This window comes from Schistocerca cancellata, chromosome 2, assembly GCF_023864275.1.
Source record: "Schistocerca cancellata isolate TAMUIC-IGC-003103 chromosome 2, iqSchCanc2.1, whole genome shotgun sequence".
NCBI lineage: Eukaryota > Metazoa > Arthropoda > Insecta > Orthoptera > Acrididae > Schistocerca > Schistocerca cancellata.
Window position 1 is genome coordinate 599,379,925 of NC_064627.1, and position 16,945 is coordinate 599,396,869.

At 40.4% G+C, this 16,945-nt stretch overlaps 1 protein-coding gene across 1 annotated transcript in view; it reads left to right on the plus strand.

Annotated features, from left to right (window-relative positions):
• LOC126162237 (esterase FE4-like) overlaps positions 1 to 8,715 on the plus strand; it is a 74,720-nt gene extending 66,005 nt beyond the window's left edge. Inside the window, exons 8-11 of the mRNA XM_049918609.1 lie at positions 640 to 821; positions 1,883 to 2,015; positions 7,788 to 7,908; positions 8,130 to 8,715. Of these exons, the coding sequence (XP_049774566.1) occupies positions 640 to 821; positions 1,883 to 2,015; positions 7,788 to 7,908; positions 8,130 to 8,283 (590 nt within the window). The 3' untranslated portion in view covers positions 8,284 to 8,715. The remainder of the gene's footprint in view (positions 1 to 639; positions 822 to 1,882; positions 2,016 to 7,787; positions 7,909 to 8,129) is intronic.
• The last annotated feature ends 8,230 nt before the right edge of the window (positions 8,716 to 16,945 follow it).

A 16,945-nucleotide genomic window follows, 5' to 3' on the forward strand; every position in this document is an offset into this window, starting at 1 on the left:
ATAAGAATAAAATCACGGAGGCGCTACCCTGTCATCTTAAATGAAACATAAACCTTAGTGATCCACTATGACCAATTATATTCCTTTCCACCACTGGACGGTAGAAGCTGGCACATATACAGTATGAGCATCCAGGTCACAGTGACCGCTAGGCAGGCTACCTACAGCAATCCAGCATTGTGTAACATCATCTCCGGATCTAGTCTCTCTGGCGGGGTTGATTCAATTTGTGTTTCCAGGATTCAGCCTAGTTGTGTTTCCAATTTATGCACAATATTTCGACGACGGGTTCAGCGCCTTCTTGATATGTTGCGAGTTTTGTTCTTAATGTGCACCCACTGCGTGATTGGAGCCCATGCGAGACATCCAGTACAGATAACACCGCAACTCTTAGCTTCTGAAGTAGGCGAATGGGTAGGCTGTCGAAATGTTGTGCAGAAGATGGAAATAGCAACTCAGCTGAACACCCGCTAGCACGCCATTAACTCTGGTCGTATGTCAATCATTACCTGTCAAATTCTGTCTGTGAATATCTCTTCAAATCATTCACTTCTGTAACTCATTTCTTGATTTCAAAGTAGTTTGTTTTGGTGTAAAAACTGGAAATTGATTCTAAAGCCTTAGATGTCTTTTATGCAGAGGGTGGTGCATTATACACTGAAGAACAAGTAAGCAACCTGAACGAGAACTTTGACGAGATTGTGGGATGTGACCTGCGACTTCCGACAAGGGAAGAGCAGTTGAAAGCAGCTGCGTCCATCAAAGAGTTCTACTACAATGGCAGCGACATCACAGTGCAGGACAACTACACCACATGTCTGGTAGGTCCGAGGAAACAGAGCTACCATGTACAAATCCCTACTGATAAACGATTATAGAAATACTTTGATCTATTATGTTACATGGAATAAAAGAAGGTAAATCCAGAGGTAGTAGTATCAAAGAAATGTACAGAAAATTGATTTGAGACTCAAAAGACTACTAAAATGGCAATACAGTGAACATAATTATTTTAGAAAATGAATGCTATATCAATTACAATGGTGTCTCAATGTTTCGTTTTTACAATGCTGTCCTACTGGTCATGTAGGGTCTGTGCCCATCTAGTCACTTCTGAAAAATTTCAAACATTCAAGTAAGAATATCAGCACTGCATTCCCGTGATCTTTTTTGGAACAGCAATGATAACGTAGTTCTGTTGGGAACTGGTGGATAAAACAGTCAATTTACTTGAAGGCAATTTTTGTCAATGTTTTTGTTTGGTCCAAACACAATTGAAACTTAATCTGAAGCACGTATCACCCTCTTCATGAATATTTTACATTGTAGAGAAGTTTCAGTCTTTGTGACGCTTTATAGCCGACTGGTTAGCGATGGATAATGATCTAGCAATTAGCTAATAAAACGTCCTCTTCACGTGAGACAAAAGTTTTCGTACATTACTTCCACACTCATTCACTTGGGAGTAAAAGAAAAAAATTGACCATAGAGGATTATTTTATGCGATTTACGTATTAATTCGACCAACTGTAACTCAATAGTATGCCGCATCATAAATTTATCACTGGCAGCTGCTTTTACAAATACGGTCAATCAATAGCAATCGTCCAAGCACGTGCTAACACATTTTGATCTTCTGACGCGGCTTACGATGATGGCGTCCGACACAACTTTAACGAATGTCGTAAGTTTTAGCGCGGTTTTCATGGACCAGTGACAAGTCTTTTATTATTGCCTTGATGCCGACTTTTCATTTATTCAAATATGTTACCTAATGTTTACAATCATTAATGGGGGCAGTATAGTTCAGTAATGATGTTTTTTGCAGATTTCAAGTTCCCAAACTACTGTAGATTTTCATGATGTGTTTATTACATTTCAGTTGGAAACACATCGCTTTTTTGTGGAAGGAGTGGACGCTGCCATCCGGAGCATGGCTCGTTATTCCTCCAACCCTGTTTACTACTACCAATTCTCCTTCGTTGGTACTCGCAGTACATTTCCTCATGGCCCAGGTAGGATTAAAATTAATTAAAATGGTATAATAGGCATATGCCACTATTGATGTTACGATATTGCTCATTTATTTAGACATCAACGTATTTCACTATATAAATGTAACTCACTTCTAAAATAATTAAAACGTATCTCTAATTATAATTTTTTTTTTTCTAAGAGAAAATTTGTACAGATCATTTGCTGTAGAACTGCAGAGGATACTTGAACGCACATTAATTACTACTAAATGACTTGTATTAAACGTGAACCTTTTAGTATCAGGCATGGATTCTAGAAACGCTGTCGATGTAAAATCCTACATGTTGTCCAGAAACTAGATGGTCCAAGGTGAAATTGTGGATTCAAGCTGTGTCGTCTTTCAGGAAGCTTTAACTTCTCCTTCAGTCCGAAGCAATGTACAGTAGGTCTACATCTTTGACAAAGTGGCAAATGGTGGTAATAATAATAATAATAATAATAATGAGCCAATGACCATAGCAGTTTTGCGCCCTAAAACCAAATAATAATACTGAAATAATAATAATAACAATAATAATAGTGTGAATGACCTCGTCCAGTGCCGTGTTGACTTGCAAGCATCGACCATGTGATTGACGCAAGAAGGCTTACATGTAGAAAGCGTGGGGTGTCTGCCAGCAAGACAAGGTAAGACACTGCGACGACGAAGTGACGAAATTACATCTTGATGGAACAAGAAATTTATTTTAGGCGCAGGAAATGTTGAGATCAGAAGGGAACCATATTCTGGCAGCCAAACTAATCTGAATAGGTATGAAGGGGACTTACATTCCTTGTTGTTTAGCGTGACACTGTTACAGCACAGGCTAAAACTGATGTTTTAAGCACCTTCTTGCTTCGCACCTTTGAAGAGCAATTCGGGGTTGGCGATTGCATCTTTCAGCACTATCTAGAAGCTGTTAATAACGCACGGCCTGAGGCGAAGTGGTTACACGACAATAACATCCCTGTAATGGACTGGACTGCACAGAGTCCTGACCTGAATCCCATAGAAAACGTTTGGGATGTTTTGGAACGCAGACTTCGTGCCAGCCCTCCCCAACTGACATCGATACTTCTCCTCGGTGCTGCACTCCGTGAAGAATGGACTTCCATTCCCCAAGAAACCTTCCAGCACCTGACTGAACATATGCCTGCGAGAGTGGAAACTGTCATCAAGGAAGGCTAAGATGGGCAAACACCATACTGAATTCCACCATAATCGATGGAGGGCGCCACGAATTTGTAAGTCATTTTTAGCCAGGTGTCCGGAAATTTTTGATCACATAGTGTACCTGTATCTGTCAACCAGGCACAGTTCGGCTCAGTGCCCACCCAGATTAGTACAGTTGTTGCTGCTACATATGGCAGTTACGTGTACTGCATTTCCCAATGTGTATACACCAAAGTTCAAAATGTGTTCTTGCTACTATACTAAGTGTGCAGAATAAATAACAGATTTTTATTTGTTATTCTTCCTGATGTTGCACGTTTAATAGTCAGCAGTATAAATCCAGCTCGCACTTCCAGTTTATCGTTGATCCTGTCCTTGTAGTAAGCAGTCATTTCGCAGAGTGGTGATGATTACTCATAAATTCAGAAATGGAGACGTCTGTGACCGAGAAAGCTAAGAGGGCCACAAGCCGAATGTCGTCTTATGTTTCTTGAGATTCAAGGAATTCACAAATTGAGATGGACGTTTTTGCCACGCTGTTCAAAGTTCCTCGAGGTTTTCTGATCGGCACCACTGATACTCCACTAATCACGTGTTATATGTATGCGGAATCTGCAGCTGTGATAGATATTATGCAAACTGAAAGTGGAGCGAGGAGAAAGGAAAGGAAAAGGAAATAATTATTGATATCAGCTGCATCGGCACTTCAGCGACGACAGATTTCACATAAAGTCCTCATGCAGCTGACATCAATAATTCCTTTCCTTTCCTTTTCTTTCTTCCCCCTCCACCTTCACTTTACTCCACTAACCCGTAAGGTGCATCGTTGTCTCCAAACGAACATTCACATTCACGATCAAACGAATCAATTCTAAGTATTACATTGGAGAACTGAAATCTTAAAACGCTAGCTATACGTTTAACGAAACATTTGTTGCTGTCTTACTCTGAAACAAGCTGTGAATACTATAACCAGAAACCGCAAGAGGACAGTAGCACCGGTGGTTGACAATCGGTAGGTTCTAGCAGCGCAATGTATTCGGCTTACGTGCCTTTTTTCGTTTTTACCCAGCTAATTGCTGTACGCGGCGTTTTTTTCTAATGTAAGCAAATTTTTGAAAGTAACAAATTCCATATATAAAGGTCGAGATGACTAATTTTAGAAGGATGTGGAAATAGTGTACAGGCAATATGTGTTGATGAGTGTAGAAAGCTGATGTACGAATGGATCCAGTTGTCTTCTGTAATCTGAATGTTTCGTGTTAAATCATGCTTCATTAGTCGAAAGGATGTAAGTGACGTGGCAGTTTTAAAGCAAGAGGCGGTAACTATTGTCCACGCCAAAGAGCGCATTATCAGCAGGTGAGTGAGACTTAATGGAGTTGAGTAAACGGTGCCCAGAGAAGGGTCCATTATAAAGATGAAGGTGAGCTTGTACAGTAAAGGTCGCGACAAAAGTGATGGTTGTAGAACAATGGGGTAGAAGACAGAATAATGCCTTACAGAATGAACAGCGGCTACCGGACCAAACAATAGGAGCGTAGTAAAAAAAAGAAAAAGAACTTGCTCTTTAACTTCTCGGCGTCAACGTCATTAGAGAGAGAGAAAGAGGTTGGAGTATGGAAAGACGGATAAGGAAAGTAGCCATTTCCTTTACTAATAAATCAAACTGGAAATTACATTAACTGATTTAGGTAAACCATGGAAACCTACATCTTCATGACAGGGCGGCCGTATGAACCACCGCGCTCCATAGCGAGGGACTCACGAAGGTACCACTTGCCTCTTTTACTACAGCTCAGAGTGATAATAACCAGATTGAATACCTAAAAAACGGTCGTGAGAAACGGAATACGAGTTTCTCTCGCCGGCCGAGGTGGCCGAGCGGTTCTAGGCGCTGCAGTCTGGAACCGCTTCACCGCTACGGTCGCAGGTTAGAATCCTACCTCGAGCATGGATGTGTGTGGTGTCCTTAGGTTAGTTAGGTTTAAGTAGTTCTAAGTTCTATGGGACTGATGACCTCGGAAGTAAAGTCCCATAGTGCTCAGAGCCAATTGAACCATTTTCTCTCACATTGCAACCTGAAAGCAATGGGTGAAGGCTATCATGTACTCTTAATATTTTGCGGGTACTGAAAACCATGAGAGTTATTATCACACCACATCTTATAGTGCGATGAAACTATAGTTATGGCTAGACTGAGGATTTCTTGGTAGTATGCAGCAACTTATCGCGGATGGAGAGTCATCCAAAGATATAGAAATAGTATCAGGTGTGCCTCGATAAGTGAGTGGGAAAGCTTAGTGTTCAAAACATGTCAGGAAATCTTAATAATAACCTCAGACGTTTCGCAAATGATACATTTATCTACATGACGTAAATTTTAAGTTGACAAACCAGAATAAATCGATAAACAAGCTTCAAGGGAAAAATGTGTAGAATCAAAAGTTGATTGTTTTCGAGGGGAACATCTGCCGGTGCTAAAATTATCCGTCCACCCCAGCCCCCTGGGGGGTGGGGCGGGAGACAACTTTAAAATTTCAAACGGGAACCACCATTTTTTATTGCAGAATCAGATTCTACATTAAAAAATTAGTAGATTTTGTCTTAAATATTTCTTTTGATTCTTTATAGTTGGCGCTGTAATTCAAGAAAATCCATATTCTCATTTTTGCGTGGAAAATGGTTACGGATAAATAAAAAATACTTATTTAATTCGTAAATTTTGATTCGCTAAAACTAAAACTCTCCCTCTCTCCCCATAGAGTGGGGTTTGACATAGGGGAATTAGAGTTTTACAAATGTTGACTGAAATACTAATTTTTTCCACAGATTCGATAAGTTTTGCTTATTTCGTGGTCAACATTTGTAAAATGTTCTGCAATAAAAAATGGGGGTTCCCATTTGAAATTTAAAAGTTGCCTCCCGCACCACCCCAGGGGGCTGGGGTTAAGGTCCAATTTTAGCACCAGCAGATGTCCCCCTCGAAAATAATTAACTTTTGATTCTACTCGTTTTTTCGTGTGAAGCTTATTTTCCTGGTTTGTCAACTTAAAAAGGCAGGGACCCAACCATCATCGGGCTAGATAATTCTGTTTGCTTAGGATTGCTGTGGTGTAGTGCTAACAAATAATTCTCATAAGGCACAATGTATCGCAGCAGCGTAGTACCAAAATCTCCTGACGAGGTTGAAGAAGATTGCCAAGTGTTGGGGAAGCTGTCCAAGGGGGTAATGTGTTCTCAGCCCATTCTGCACAAGACACAGTCCTATATGCCACTTCTTTACAAAATTTTGCCCTTCCTCACCTGGTACCCAGCGACATTTTCTGAAGAAACCGTTTCATGGAAGACATTTCCAGAACGACAAAGAGACAGCTCTCGAGGTGTAAATCAGTGTCTGCACCAAGAGATCGATAATTAGAAAAAATGTGTCGCACTGAAGGGTGACTACATAGAGAAGGACACACTCCAAGTTTCATACTCAGCATTTGATGTTTAAAAGTTATAATTAAAACCTTATATCTAAACCTCTTATCTTCATGAAATGGCTGAATACTTGTTTGACACTACCGTGCTGATACCATACGTTTGCTTCTACTTTGGTACAGAAAATCAGATGATATCCAAGTGCAATGGCGTGGGTCACTATTTCATACAGACATGATCACAACTCACACGTACTGAGTGGCCTTAACAGGATCCAATACTTAGCGAATTGTGTGTAGTGCAGGGTACTTACAAACCATCTTTTAATCAACACCATATGCAACTAGAATTGATAACCCCTTTCCAAAGAACGACGAGTGCTGATACTTCCCCACCCTGCATGTTCGCCTTGAGTGTGAACCATCAAACACTTTGACGCAGGTGGTCGACATCATCTTCGTCATAACTCTGTAGTGATTCTTATTGATTCTGTGTGGTCTTGCATACAGACTAATTGTAACAAGATCACCACATTAAATTGCAGGCCTCTTCTAAATCCATGCCACCACGGTTAGAATCTCTGGCTGCAGTACGTATAGGCTTCACACTGTATGGAATTTTCGAAGTCAGGATTCTTTAGTGTTAATGACTCTTCTATTTTCATTTACTTATTATGGAAAGACAAGAGCGTAGGGGAACGAGGCGGGAAAATTGGACCAGCATATTAGGCAAGGTCCTATTGGAGGTGGTTTGCCGTTGCCTTCCTCCGACCGTAATGGGGATGAATGGTGATGATGAAGACCACACAACAATACCCTGTCATCTCGGGGCAGGTGAAAATCCCTGACCCCGCCGGGAATCGAACCCGGGACACCATGCTCGGGAAACAAGACCGCTACCGCGAGACCACGAGCTGTCGACTTACTTATTATACTGTACTGTATATAAGTCATTTAAATCCCATGATGCTTTCTCAGTTTCGCAATTTCCTCTGTGTACGTGGCTCATTAACCATTCATTAATGTGTGACTAGCAATTGGAAAAGCATTCCACAAAGATTATATATTCCATGCATTTTGTGTAGCTGAGAGCAAATATAACTGATAGGTACACCCAAGGATGAGTTTGCCTCTATGGAAAATACACACAACTTTTTTTCACTTACTTTCAGGTGCAGCTCACAATGATGATGTGAAATACATGCATGCAACAGACAGTCTGGATCCTGATTCCGCTGGAGGTATCATCCGGTCCCAGATGATATCAATGTGGACCAACTTCGCAAAATATGAGTAAGTAATCATCTTGCTAGAAATCCAAATTTTTTTCGCTAGGTTTCTCTTACGAAGAAGATAAAATGTGTAATATGGTAATGATGTTCCACATGGGTCATCATTCATGGTTTACTGTACCTTTTACAATGGAAATGATGTAAATGTTTGCGATGATTTCATATGTTTCTTGTGACTTAAGAGGAGTTCTGCGACAACTGATATAACTGTTATTATTTCAGCAATCCAACGCCAGAAGAAACGTCTATACTGACAGAGACGTGGAAGGAGTATGACGAATCATCCCCATACTATCTGGAGATAAACAGACCTCTTCAGCTCAAAACTAACTTGTACGAGCCCTACATGACTTTTTGGCACAATCTGCTGCCGTAAATACTTCTTATGTGTCACTAATAGTCTTCTTAGGCAATTAAGAGAGTGTTGCAAAATGTTGAAATGGAAATGGTTACGCTATTACACATAATAATGGATATTACCTGAGGATCCAGGTGGCGGAATATGTTTATTATGAAGTACTGTATGCTCAATCTGCTATGTGATGAACTACTTAGCAATGTTAGCACTGCAGTTCTCACAGACAGAAATGTTATACTGAATTGCTGTACCCTAACTTTTCTTAACAAGAATTCTGAAGGAGATAATTTTTTCACAAGAATTCTGTTTTCTGAAACATATGGTTTAGTGTCTAATCGCTTCTGTAAGAAATATGAAATTAATACCTTCTGGTATACCGTAAAGACTTTTTTTTATTTTCTTAACACTTCCGTTTTGTCTTTTCTTACCACACTGTATCAAAATAACAATTATCTTAGCTATAATTTATTTTGAATGTTTTGTTATTGTGTTACATGAAGTTAACTGTTCACATGTAGAATGAAATAAAAAGAATACAAAAACAAACACATTAGCTCCGATGTTTTGGTAATAACTGGAATGCTTCAATCACCAGAGTCATGATTTTTCACAGAAAATATAACGTCTGACCGGTTTTGGCGTGCAGGTTTCACTTCCATGTTTTACGAAGGAGATTTATGTGCAGCCGTAATACTAAATACAATATTTGACAAAAATTTTAATTATATGAAATACACAATTATTTTTGGACAGTCAACTGGAGTCAGTGGGTTCCTCGTAACACAAGAAAATGTGATAAGACTTGTGATACATTAGTTTTCTTGTATTTCATTTTACTTCGAAGTTTAATGCGCTTTGGTTATTTTCCTGCCTACTATGGCAGACCCATGTAAATGGATTTTCACAACGCAAGTGACTAACCAGAGCATATTTAGTTACATGATTACGAAAATGGTAGCTGTAATTGACCCTTGCATATACACTGAAGAGCCTAAGAAACTGGTATAGGCATGCGTATTCAAATACGGAGATATGTAAACAGCAGAATACGACGCTGCGGTCAGCAATACCTATATAAAGCAACAAGTGTCTGGCACAGTTGTTAGATCGGTTATTGCTGCTACAATGGCGGATTATCAAGATTTAAGTGAGTTGGAATGCAGCGTTCTAGTCGGCGTGCAAGCGATGAGACACAGCATCTCCGAGGTAATGGTGAAGTGGGGATTTTCCCGTACGACCATTTGACGAGTGTATCGTGTATATCAGGAATCCGGTAAAACATCAAATCTCCGACGCCGCTGTGGCCAGAAAACATCATGCAAGAATGGGACCAACGACGACTGAAGAGAATCGTTCAAGGTGACAGAAATGCAACCCTTCCGCAAATTGCTGCAAATTTCAATGTTGGGCCATCAACATGTGTCAGCGTGCGAACCATTCAACGAAACATCATCGATATGGGCTTTCGGAGCCGAAGGCCTACTTGTGTACACTTGATGACAGCACGACACACAGATTTACGCTTTGCCTGGGCCAATCAACACCGGCATTGGACTGTTGATGACTGGAAACATGTTGCCTGGTCGTACGAGTCTCATTTCAAATTGTATCGAACGGATGGACGTGTACGGGTATGGAGACAAGCTCATGAATCCATGGACCCTGCATGTCAGCATGGAACTGTTGAAGCTGGTGGAGGCTATGTAATGGATTGGGGCGTGTGCAGGTGGAGTGATATGGGACCTCTGATACGTGTAGATACGACTCTGACAGGTGACACGTACGTAAGCATCCTGTCTGATCACCTGCGTCCCTTTGTTTCCACTGTGCATTCCGAAGGACCTGGGCAATTCCAGAAGGGTAACATGACACCCCACATGTCCAGAATTGCTACAGAGTGGCTCTAGGAACACACTTCTTAATTTAAACACTTCCGCTGGCCATCAAACTCCCCAGACATGACCATTGTTGAGTATATCTTGGATGCCTTGCAACGTGCTGTTCAGAAGAGATCTCCACCCTCTGGTTCTCTTACGGATTTATGGACAACCCTGCAGGATTCATGGTGTCAGTTCCCTCCAGCACTACTTCAGACATCAGTGGAGTCCATGTCACGTCGTGTTGCGGCACTTCTACGTGCTCGCGGAGGCCCTTCACGATATTAGGCAAGTGTACCAGTTTCTTTGGTTCTTCAGTGTATATGCACTACTGTTTTGGGTACTGTGAACAGATGAGTGGTATCACAAAATGCGTCTTTATCATCCGAAACAATACGTCCTCCAACATCGACTAAATACGTTCTACTACTCACAATGACAACACATCGATCCTTCTCCCCTAAATTTACCTCGCAGAGAAATTTTAAGACATCGGAAAGGACAATTACTCCACTTTTACTCAATTTGGCTGGACGTCACACTCACCCAAGCAAGTAATTACCAACAACTATAACAATACGAATGATTATCTATTGACCCAAATGAAACGGATTACCCGTGATAAAAAATATTCTCCTAAACAAACTGAGCACCTCGTGACGTGCTTCTGCACAGCACGGAAAGTTCAGTAGCACGTCACAATAAATCGTATGAGATTAAATGCAGAACTATAAAATATGTAAATGCAGGTAAAGAATTACAAACCACCTATGAAAAGAAAAATTGTCAAATAAAAACGTATATAAGAAACAAAACTGTTTGACTTTTCTATCATTAGTATTCGTAGCAACTGTTTGCAATAGTAACTGTGTTGGAAATTACTGGGTTTTCTATGTTATTATGATTATGGAAAGAAATATTTCAACGAATGAAAACAAGTTTTAACACTTGTTGGGAGTCTCAGTGAAAATAAATATGAATAGCATTATTATTATTATTATTATTATTATTATTATTATTATTTACATTTTATGGTCTTCATTGGACGATTCTAGCCAACTTTATACAAGGAATTTTTCAGTTTCCTGTCAGCCCAGTACTTCTTCATTCTCTCAGATCTCATCCTTCTTTCTTAATCGGAAATCACCCTTAGTATTGTCTGTCTGTTGATTCTTTTTTCCAGTGTGGTTTATTTGTCTGTGAGTTGCCTGATTTTGTCAATTTCGTTTCTTAGGTCTTACAATGTAATCTTCAGCTCATCCATATCTTCCTCGATTTCTGTAATCTACTTAATGTTGCACTTACTACTCCACAATTTTTCTGTGAATAGCATTACTATACGACAATTTACAATTACCTAAAATTGAAGACCAAGAAAAGTTTACATCACTGATTACAAAATATAGTTCGCGCTGTCTCTTAGTCAATGTTCCTTCAAAACAGCCTCCACTTAGCTGATGCTGCCGGCAAGTTTTCGATGTGCGCGTCGTTTGGCCACTATCGTTGAGCGTGTATTCCAATAATGGGTGTTGTCTTGCTGATATCCTTGATCGTGGGCGCCTGATGCGAATCTAACAGGAACTCATACTGTTTACAGAATTAATTTCAGTTTGCAAACCTCCATTCAACGACGAACATAAAACACTCGTTTTTTCAATAACGCGTGACGTTACTTGACGTCATAAAGCTTATTAGACACCTTAGCCACAGTTTTCAGATGTATGCTTAACTATCAGATCGCGGAGCGGAACTTTTAACAGTACATCCGTCCGCTGTACGAAAGTACATCAAGTTAATTGTTCATGAGTCATTAGTCGCTGGTTTGAACCGAGCAATCCGTGTCGTGTACAATTGTCTACACAATCTCTTCAATGACGCGGCGGGCAGCGCACCGTATGACCACAGTTTGATTTCTTTGTATCAATATATGACAAGAAATGGTATTACCGTATTTTTTGTTGGAATTCATAGTCCGTTGTGGGCATTAAACAATCTGTGCTGTCTATAGCCAGAAACGGGATCCTTCTGGAGTGCGTTAAGATTACCGGTCTGGACACGAAAAAGTTTATGCTTAATCAGTCAGACAGTTCAGGATAATGCGCCACGTAAAGACGCTAGTTCTTTGAAGACAGTACGTAGGAAGATCATAAATGTAGCACTGTTCAAAAATGGATATTTTTTACCGGTCACGGACACAGTGCATAGCGGCACACGCGCCGCATGGCAATAACTTCCACAATCCAGACTGTTTGTTGACGCTTGCTCTGCCGAACATCTCGCTGCATCTAACACTTTCAAAGATTCCGATTGCACCGATTAGATTTTCCTGCAAATCTAAAATTTCGTATTACTCTTTCCGTAGAAAATGTATTCACATAATGTGTCAACAAATAAGAAAGCGTATGACAACAGAATAATTGTAAATGGAAGTCATATTCTTAATAACTACATTATGTAAACAGAAACATAACTGAAACGAGTATTAGGAGATAATCTTTCCAATGTATGGTGAAAATAAAGCAGGACTTAAGTAAAAGAAGAATAGGAAAAAATCTATACTGGTCTGTAGGGTTATCTTCACAGCACATGCTTGAAACGGCGCTCAGTGCTCGCAGTCTATCTCTTAAAAGAGAACAATAAAGGACCATAAAACAGTAATGGTGAAATTATTTACTTGTTTCGAACATTTCATTTCCGTTAGGACCATCACCTGACGTTAATGTTGCAGAACGACCGTGCCAGTTGAGTCGTTCCGTAAAACCTCACACACCGTGTTGTGATCGGTGATACCGAGATCTTAAGTACAGTAATATCTTCGATGGCTAAGGCATTAAAACGCAGATAGGTAATCGTCGTGCTAAATGCTGTGTGATGTGAACGGAATATCTGCATGTGCGGCAAGGGCTTGTGATGTATATCCCTTACGAACATACTAGGGCATGCTGAAAAGTAAAGCCCCCGAATGTTCTACCGGGAAACTTTTAAAGCTTTTTAAATAAAACAAACATCACTAATATTCTACATCTTTACTCTTCATGTCTACACGCTTGTAGCCTTCTGTCGCAAGAGGACTCCGAATTGTAGCATGTAACATGACGGTGTATAAGATAACTATGTTGATGCGTGATAAACAGCGCGCTGTAACCGAATTTCGAATTCGAAGAGCTCGTCCATACAAGGAGCATCCTCTCCTTCACCATGACACTGTCAGACCACACATGAGGGCTGGGGTTCACAGTCATCGATCATGTTACATGCAGTCTCGACTTTGCACCTTCTGATTTTCATCTCTTTCCAGAACATGCCCAGTAACATTCTGACACACACACACACACACACACACACACACACACATACAGACAAGGTCGTGTGGAGTCGCTGCAAGCAAGCACAGTATTATCACAGGTTCACCTTCGAGGACTTCACTTTCACAGCGTTGAAAGCAGAAGTGAAATTGTGGCTCCGTCGACAAGTCAAACATTCTGCAGTATTGCTTTCAACTAACTGGTCCCTCACTGGGAGAAATGTGTTCGTCGCCAGCGTGACCATGTTGAGAAATAAATATGTAGACATAAAGAATAAATTGTAGAATGTTAATGACGGATGTTTTATTTAAAAATATTTAAGAGTTTTCACGTAAAGAATTCGGAAGGCATTGTCTTACAGCACGCCCTCGTATATCCTTAAAACTTTCCTGATATTTTCTGACACGGACGCAACAAATAAACTCGTTATGAAGCAGGAGAAGATTCTGACAGGTTCTCCGTGGGTAGCGGGGTCTGCAGTTAGCACCACTGAATCCTTAACAGTTGCTCAGTAACATCCTGACACACACACACACACATACAGACAAGGTCGTGTGGAGTCGCTGCAAGCAAGCACAGTATTATCACAGGTTCACAAGCAGGACGGAAAGCCGAAGTCTACATGAACCAGCTACAATAGTCTGACAGTATTCAACGCACGTCCATATGTAACTGTCTTTCGACTATCGGTGACACGTCACTAGCACTGAAAATAGACGAACTTAGAGAGCGATTTATTTTCTTTTTTTATCGTTTCTTTCCCGTATTGGTGAGGGGAGGGAAGGAATGAGGGTAGTTTAGTAGCAACCATGCTGCTGCTCCACAGACAATTCTATCAAAAATTGGACATACGGCATTGTGCAGATGAAACGAACAAAGTAATGAGACTAAAATACAACAAAATTACTCTTTCTGTTGGTTCTCTAACAACAATCACAGTCAGTGGTGTTGTAGCGGTGTTATGATGTAGATAGCAATGCTGCTTGTGGATACTCCGTGATGATCATCTTGTCGTAACGGCAGGAAGGAACAATAAGCGGCTGTGTTGAAGCATCTGTGTCTGAGAGCGGGCGCAAAATGTTCGACTGATATTTGCCTGATTGATATGTGGAGGGTGAAAATGAGGGGAGTTCGGGTGGATTTATGATGCTGAAGAGGCTGAGAAGGGTATTGGAGCCTTCATATAAGGATATTTGGGCCAGTGTTACAGCTGGTAGAGTGGGTAAATTTTGTTTCGGAGTTCTGAATTAGGAAGATGGACTTCTAGGCTGGAATATGGAGATCGTGGCACTGGACAGAGACTGGAGGATTGCCATCGGTGCATCACAAGCTTGCGGTTGTGGAGACTTAAGGAAACATAGGAGTTTAGGTTTCAAATTTACAAGATGTATGAGATTTTCGTAAGAGTTTGTTAAATTTGAAGGAAGGATGAGAATTTAATCAGGTGCGGCGGCGCGGCCCTTTCCGTCCATTACCTCCATCTACCTGTGAACCCGTTGCAGCAGATCGCCGGTAGGAAAGCCGAGCAGAAACCTACCGTACTGCAACTCGCACCAGGATACTTAGAACATAACTATTCCAATAATCTGGAAAAGATCTTAATTTTGGATGAAAAGTGGAAATACTAGCAAAACGTCGTTATATTCTGAACCTTGATAAGTTACTCGTTCACTGCCAAGCTGTGCTAAACTTAACACAGCCATTCACAAACCCTTTCATTCACGTTAGCAAGTTTATTGTAACATACCCGAAATCTGAACAGCTTTTAAGCAAGGACTGTTCTTAAAGGAAAATGCTCGCCATACTATTAAGTTTATCGGTGCCTAATGCACTCAGGTTTTTAGTCATCGATCTGATCAATACGCCACGCGGAATTACTTTTTTTCTCATACACAAAAATACTTCAAAAAATTCATACTTTATTAAAAAAAACACGCCGCAATAAATATGCCTTCACTTTAAAGCACTTTTGAGGCATGTAGCACAACTAAAACCGGCAAACGATAACATCCTTCGGAGCTCATACTACACACGAACGTACGATTGAAAGGCTTGGCTCCGACTACTTATACTGCTGTAAGCATTCTATATCCCAAGGCAAAAGACGCGCGAAGAATACTCCGTCCTGATTGGTCAGTTTTCTTTAAGGCCAATAGAAAAACATTATTCTACCGCGTTCGTCCGCGCTTTTCATGACTGACCAATCAGCAAATAGCACACCTTCGAACTTTACTAAATGGCTCTGATCACTATGGGACTTAACATCTGAGGTCATCAGTCCCTTAGAACTTAGAACTACTTAAATCTAACTAACCTAAGGACATCACACATATCCATGCTCGAGGCAGGAGTCGAACCTGCGACAGTAGAGGTCGCGCGGTTCCAGACTGAAGCGCCTAGAACCGCTCGGTCACGAACTTTACTTTTTCCCGAAATAAATATTTGACATACTGATATTTTGATTATACTTTACGTATTTAACCAGTTTCATTTGCACTCGAATTAGCTTCCGTTTTACCATAAACTTACTTAACATATTATGATACTAAATTCCTCGTCGTCTGCATTGACTGACTTAGAAATTTCTCACGCTAGTTCGTACAGCTTTGGATATCTACATAACCTTAGACCACATTCACGCATAATTCACACTACTAAAAGCATACACAATACTGCATAAACATAAATAAACAAAAAATCCTTCAAGAAATAAACAGAACAATTCACAAAAACATTCTCTTGATGTGTTTCTTGAATGTCTGTGTCCGTTATTGTCTTCTATCAGATGCAAATTAGAACTACGTACTCGACTGATCCCGCTTCAGACCATCTGTTACTGTGTACGTACGAATCAGTTTCCCGATACACAGGCTCCAGACAGGAGCAATATAAGGCGCCACACCTCACACAGACGACTAATTAGAAGACGGAGCAAATTATACGGCGTTCTAGGCTATGTAAGATGTGGTAATATTCTGAGAAAGTAGAATACGAGCTTGGTAGTATCATAGAATAAGGAGAAAACCATTATTAAAAGGTAACTAATGAATTGATGACTGCAAGATTTGTAATGAAGCCAGTAGTTAGACTGCTAGTTCAGCTATGGAACTTCAGTGCCTCTTGGATATCTACAGTAGACGTATTCGTTACTGAACACTAAGTCACGCTACCTCGAAACGTTATATTCTCAGTTAAATCCAACGAACACCTCCAAATTTCGATGGGTGCCCTTTCCACAAATAATTCAAAACCATTGAAATCAATTTTATCTCTGCAAAAATATCACAGATCCTGACCCAGATCCTGTTAGAAACAAGGATAAATGGATATTTATTCCCTTTTGAATGTACAGCAGACAGTAAATTCAACGCTCACATATAGATATTTGACGACGAGGGGACCCCTAGCAATAGTATCGCAGACCTCTCTCAAAAAGTTAATAGTAACTAAATGTAATCAAATGTATCTTTTTTAGGATAAAATGTCACATTCCTCAAG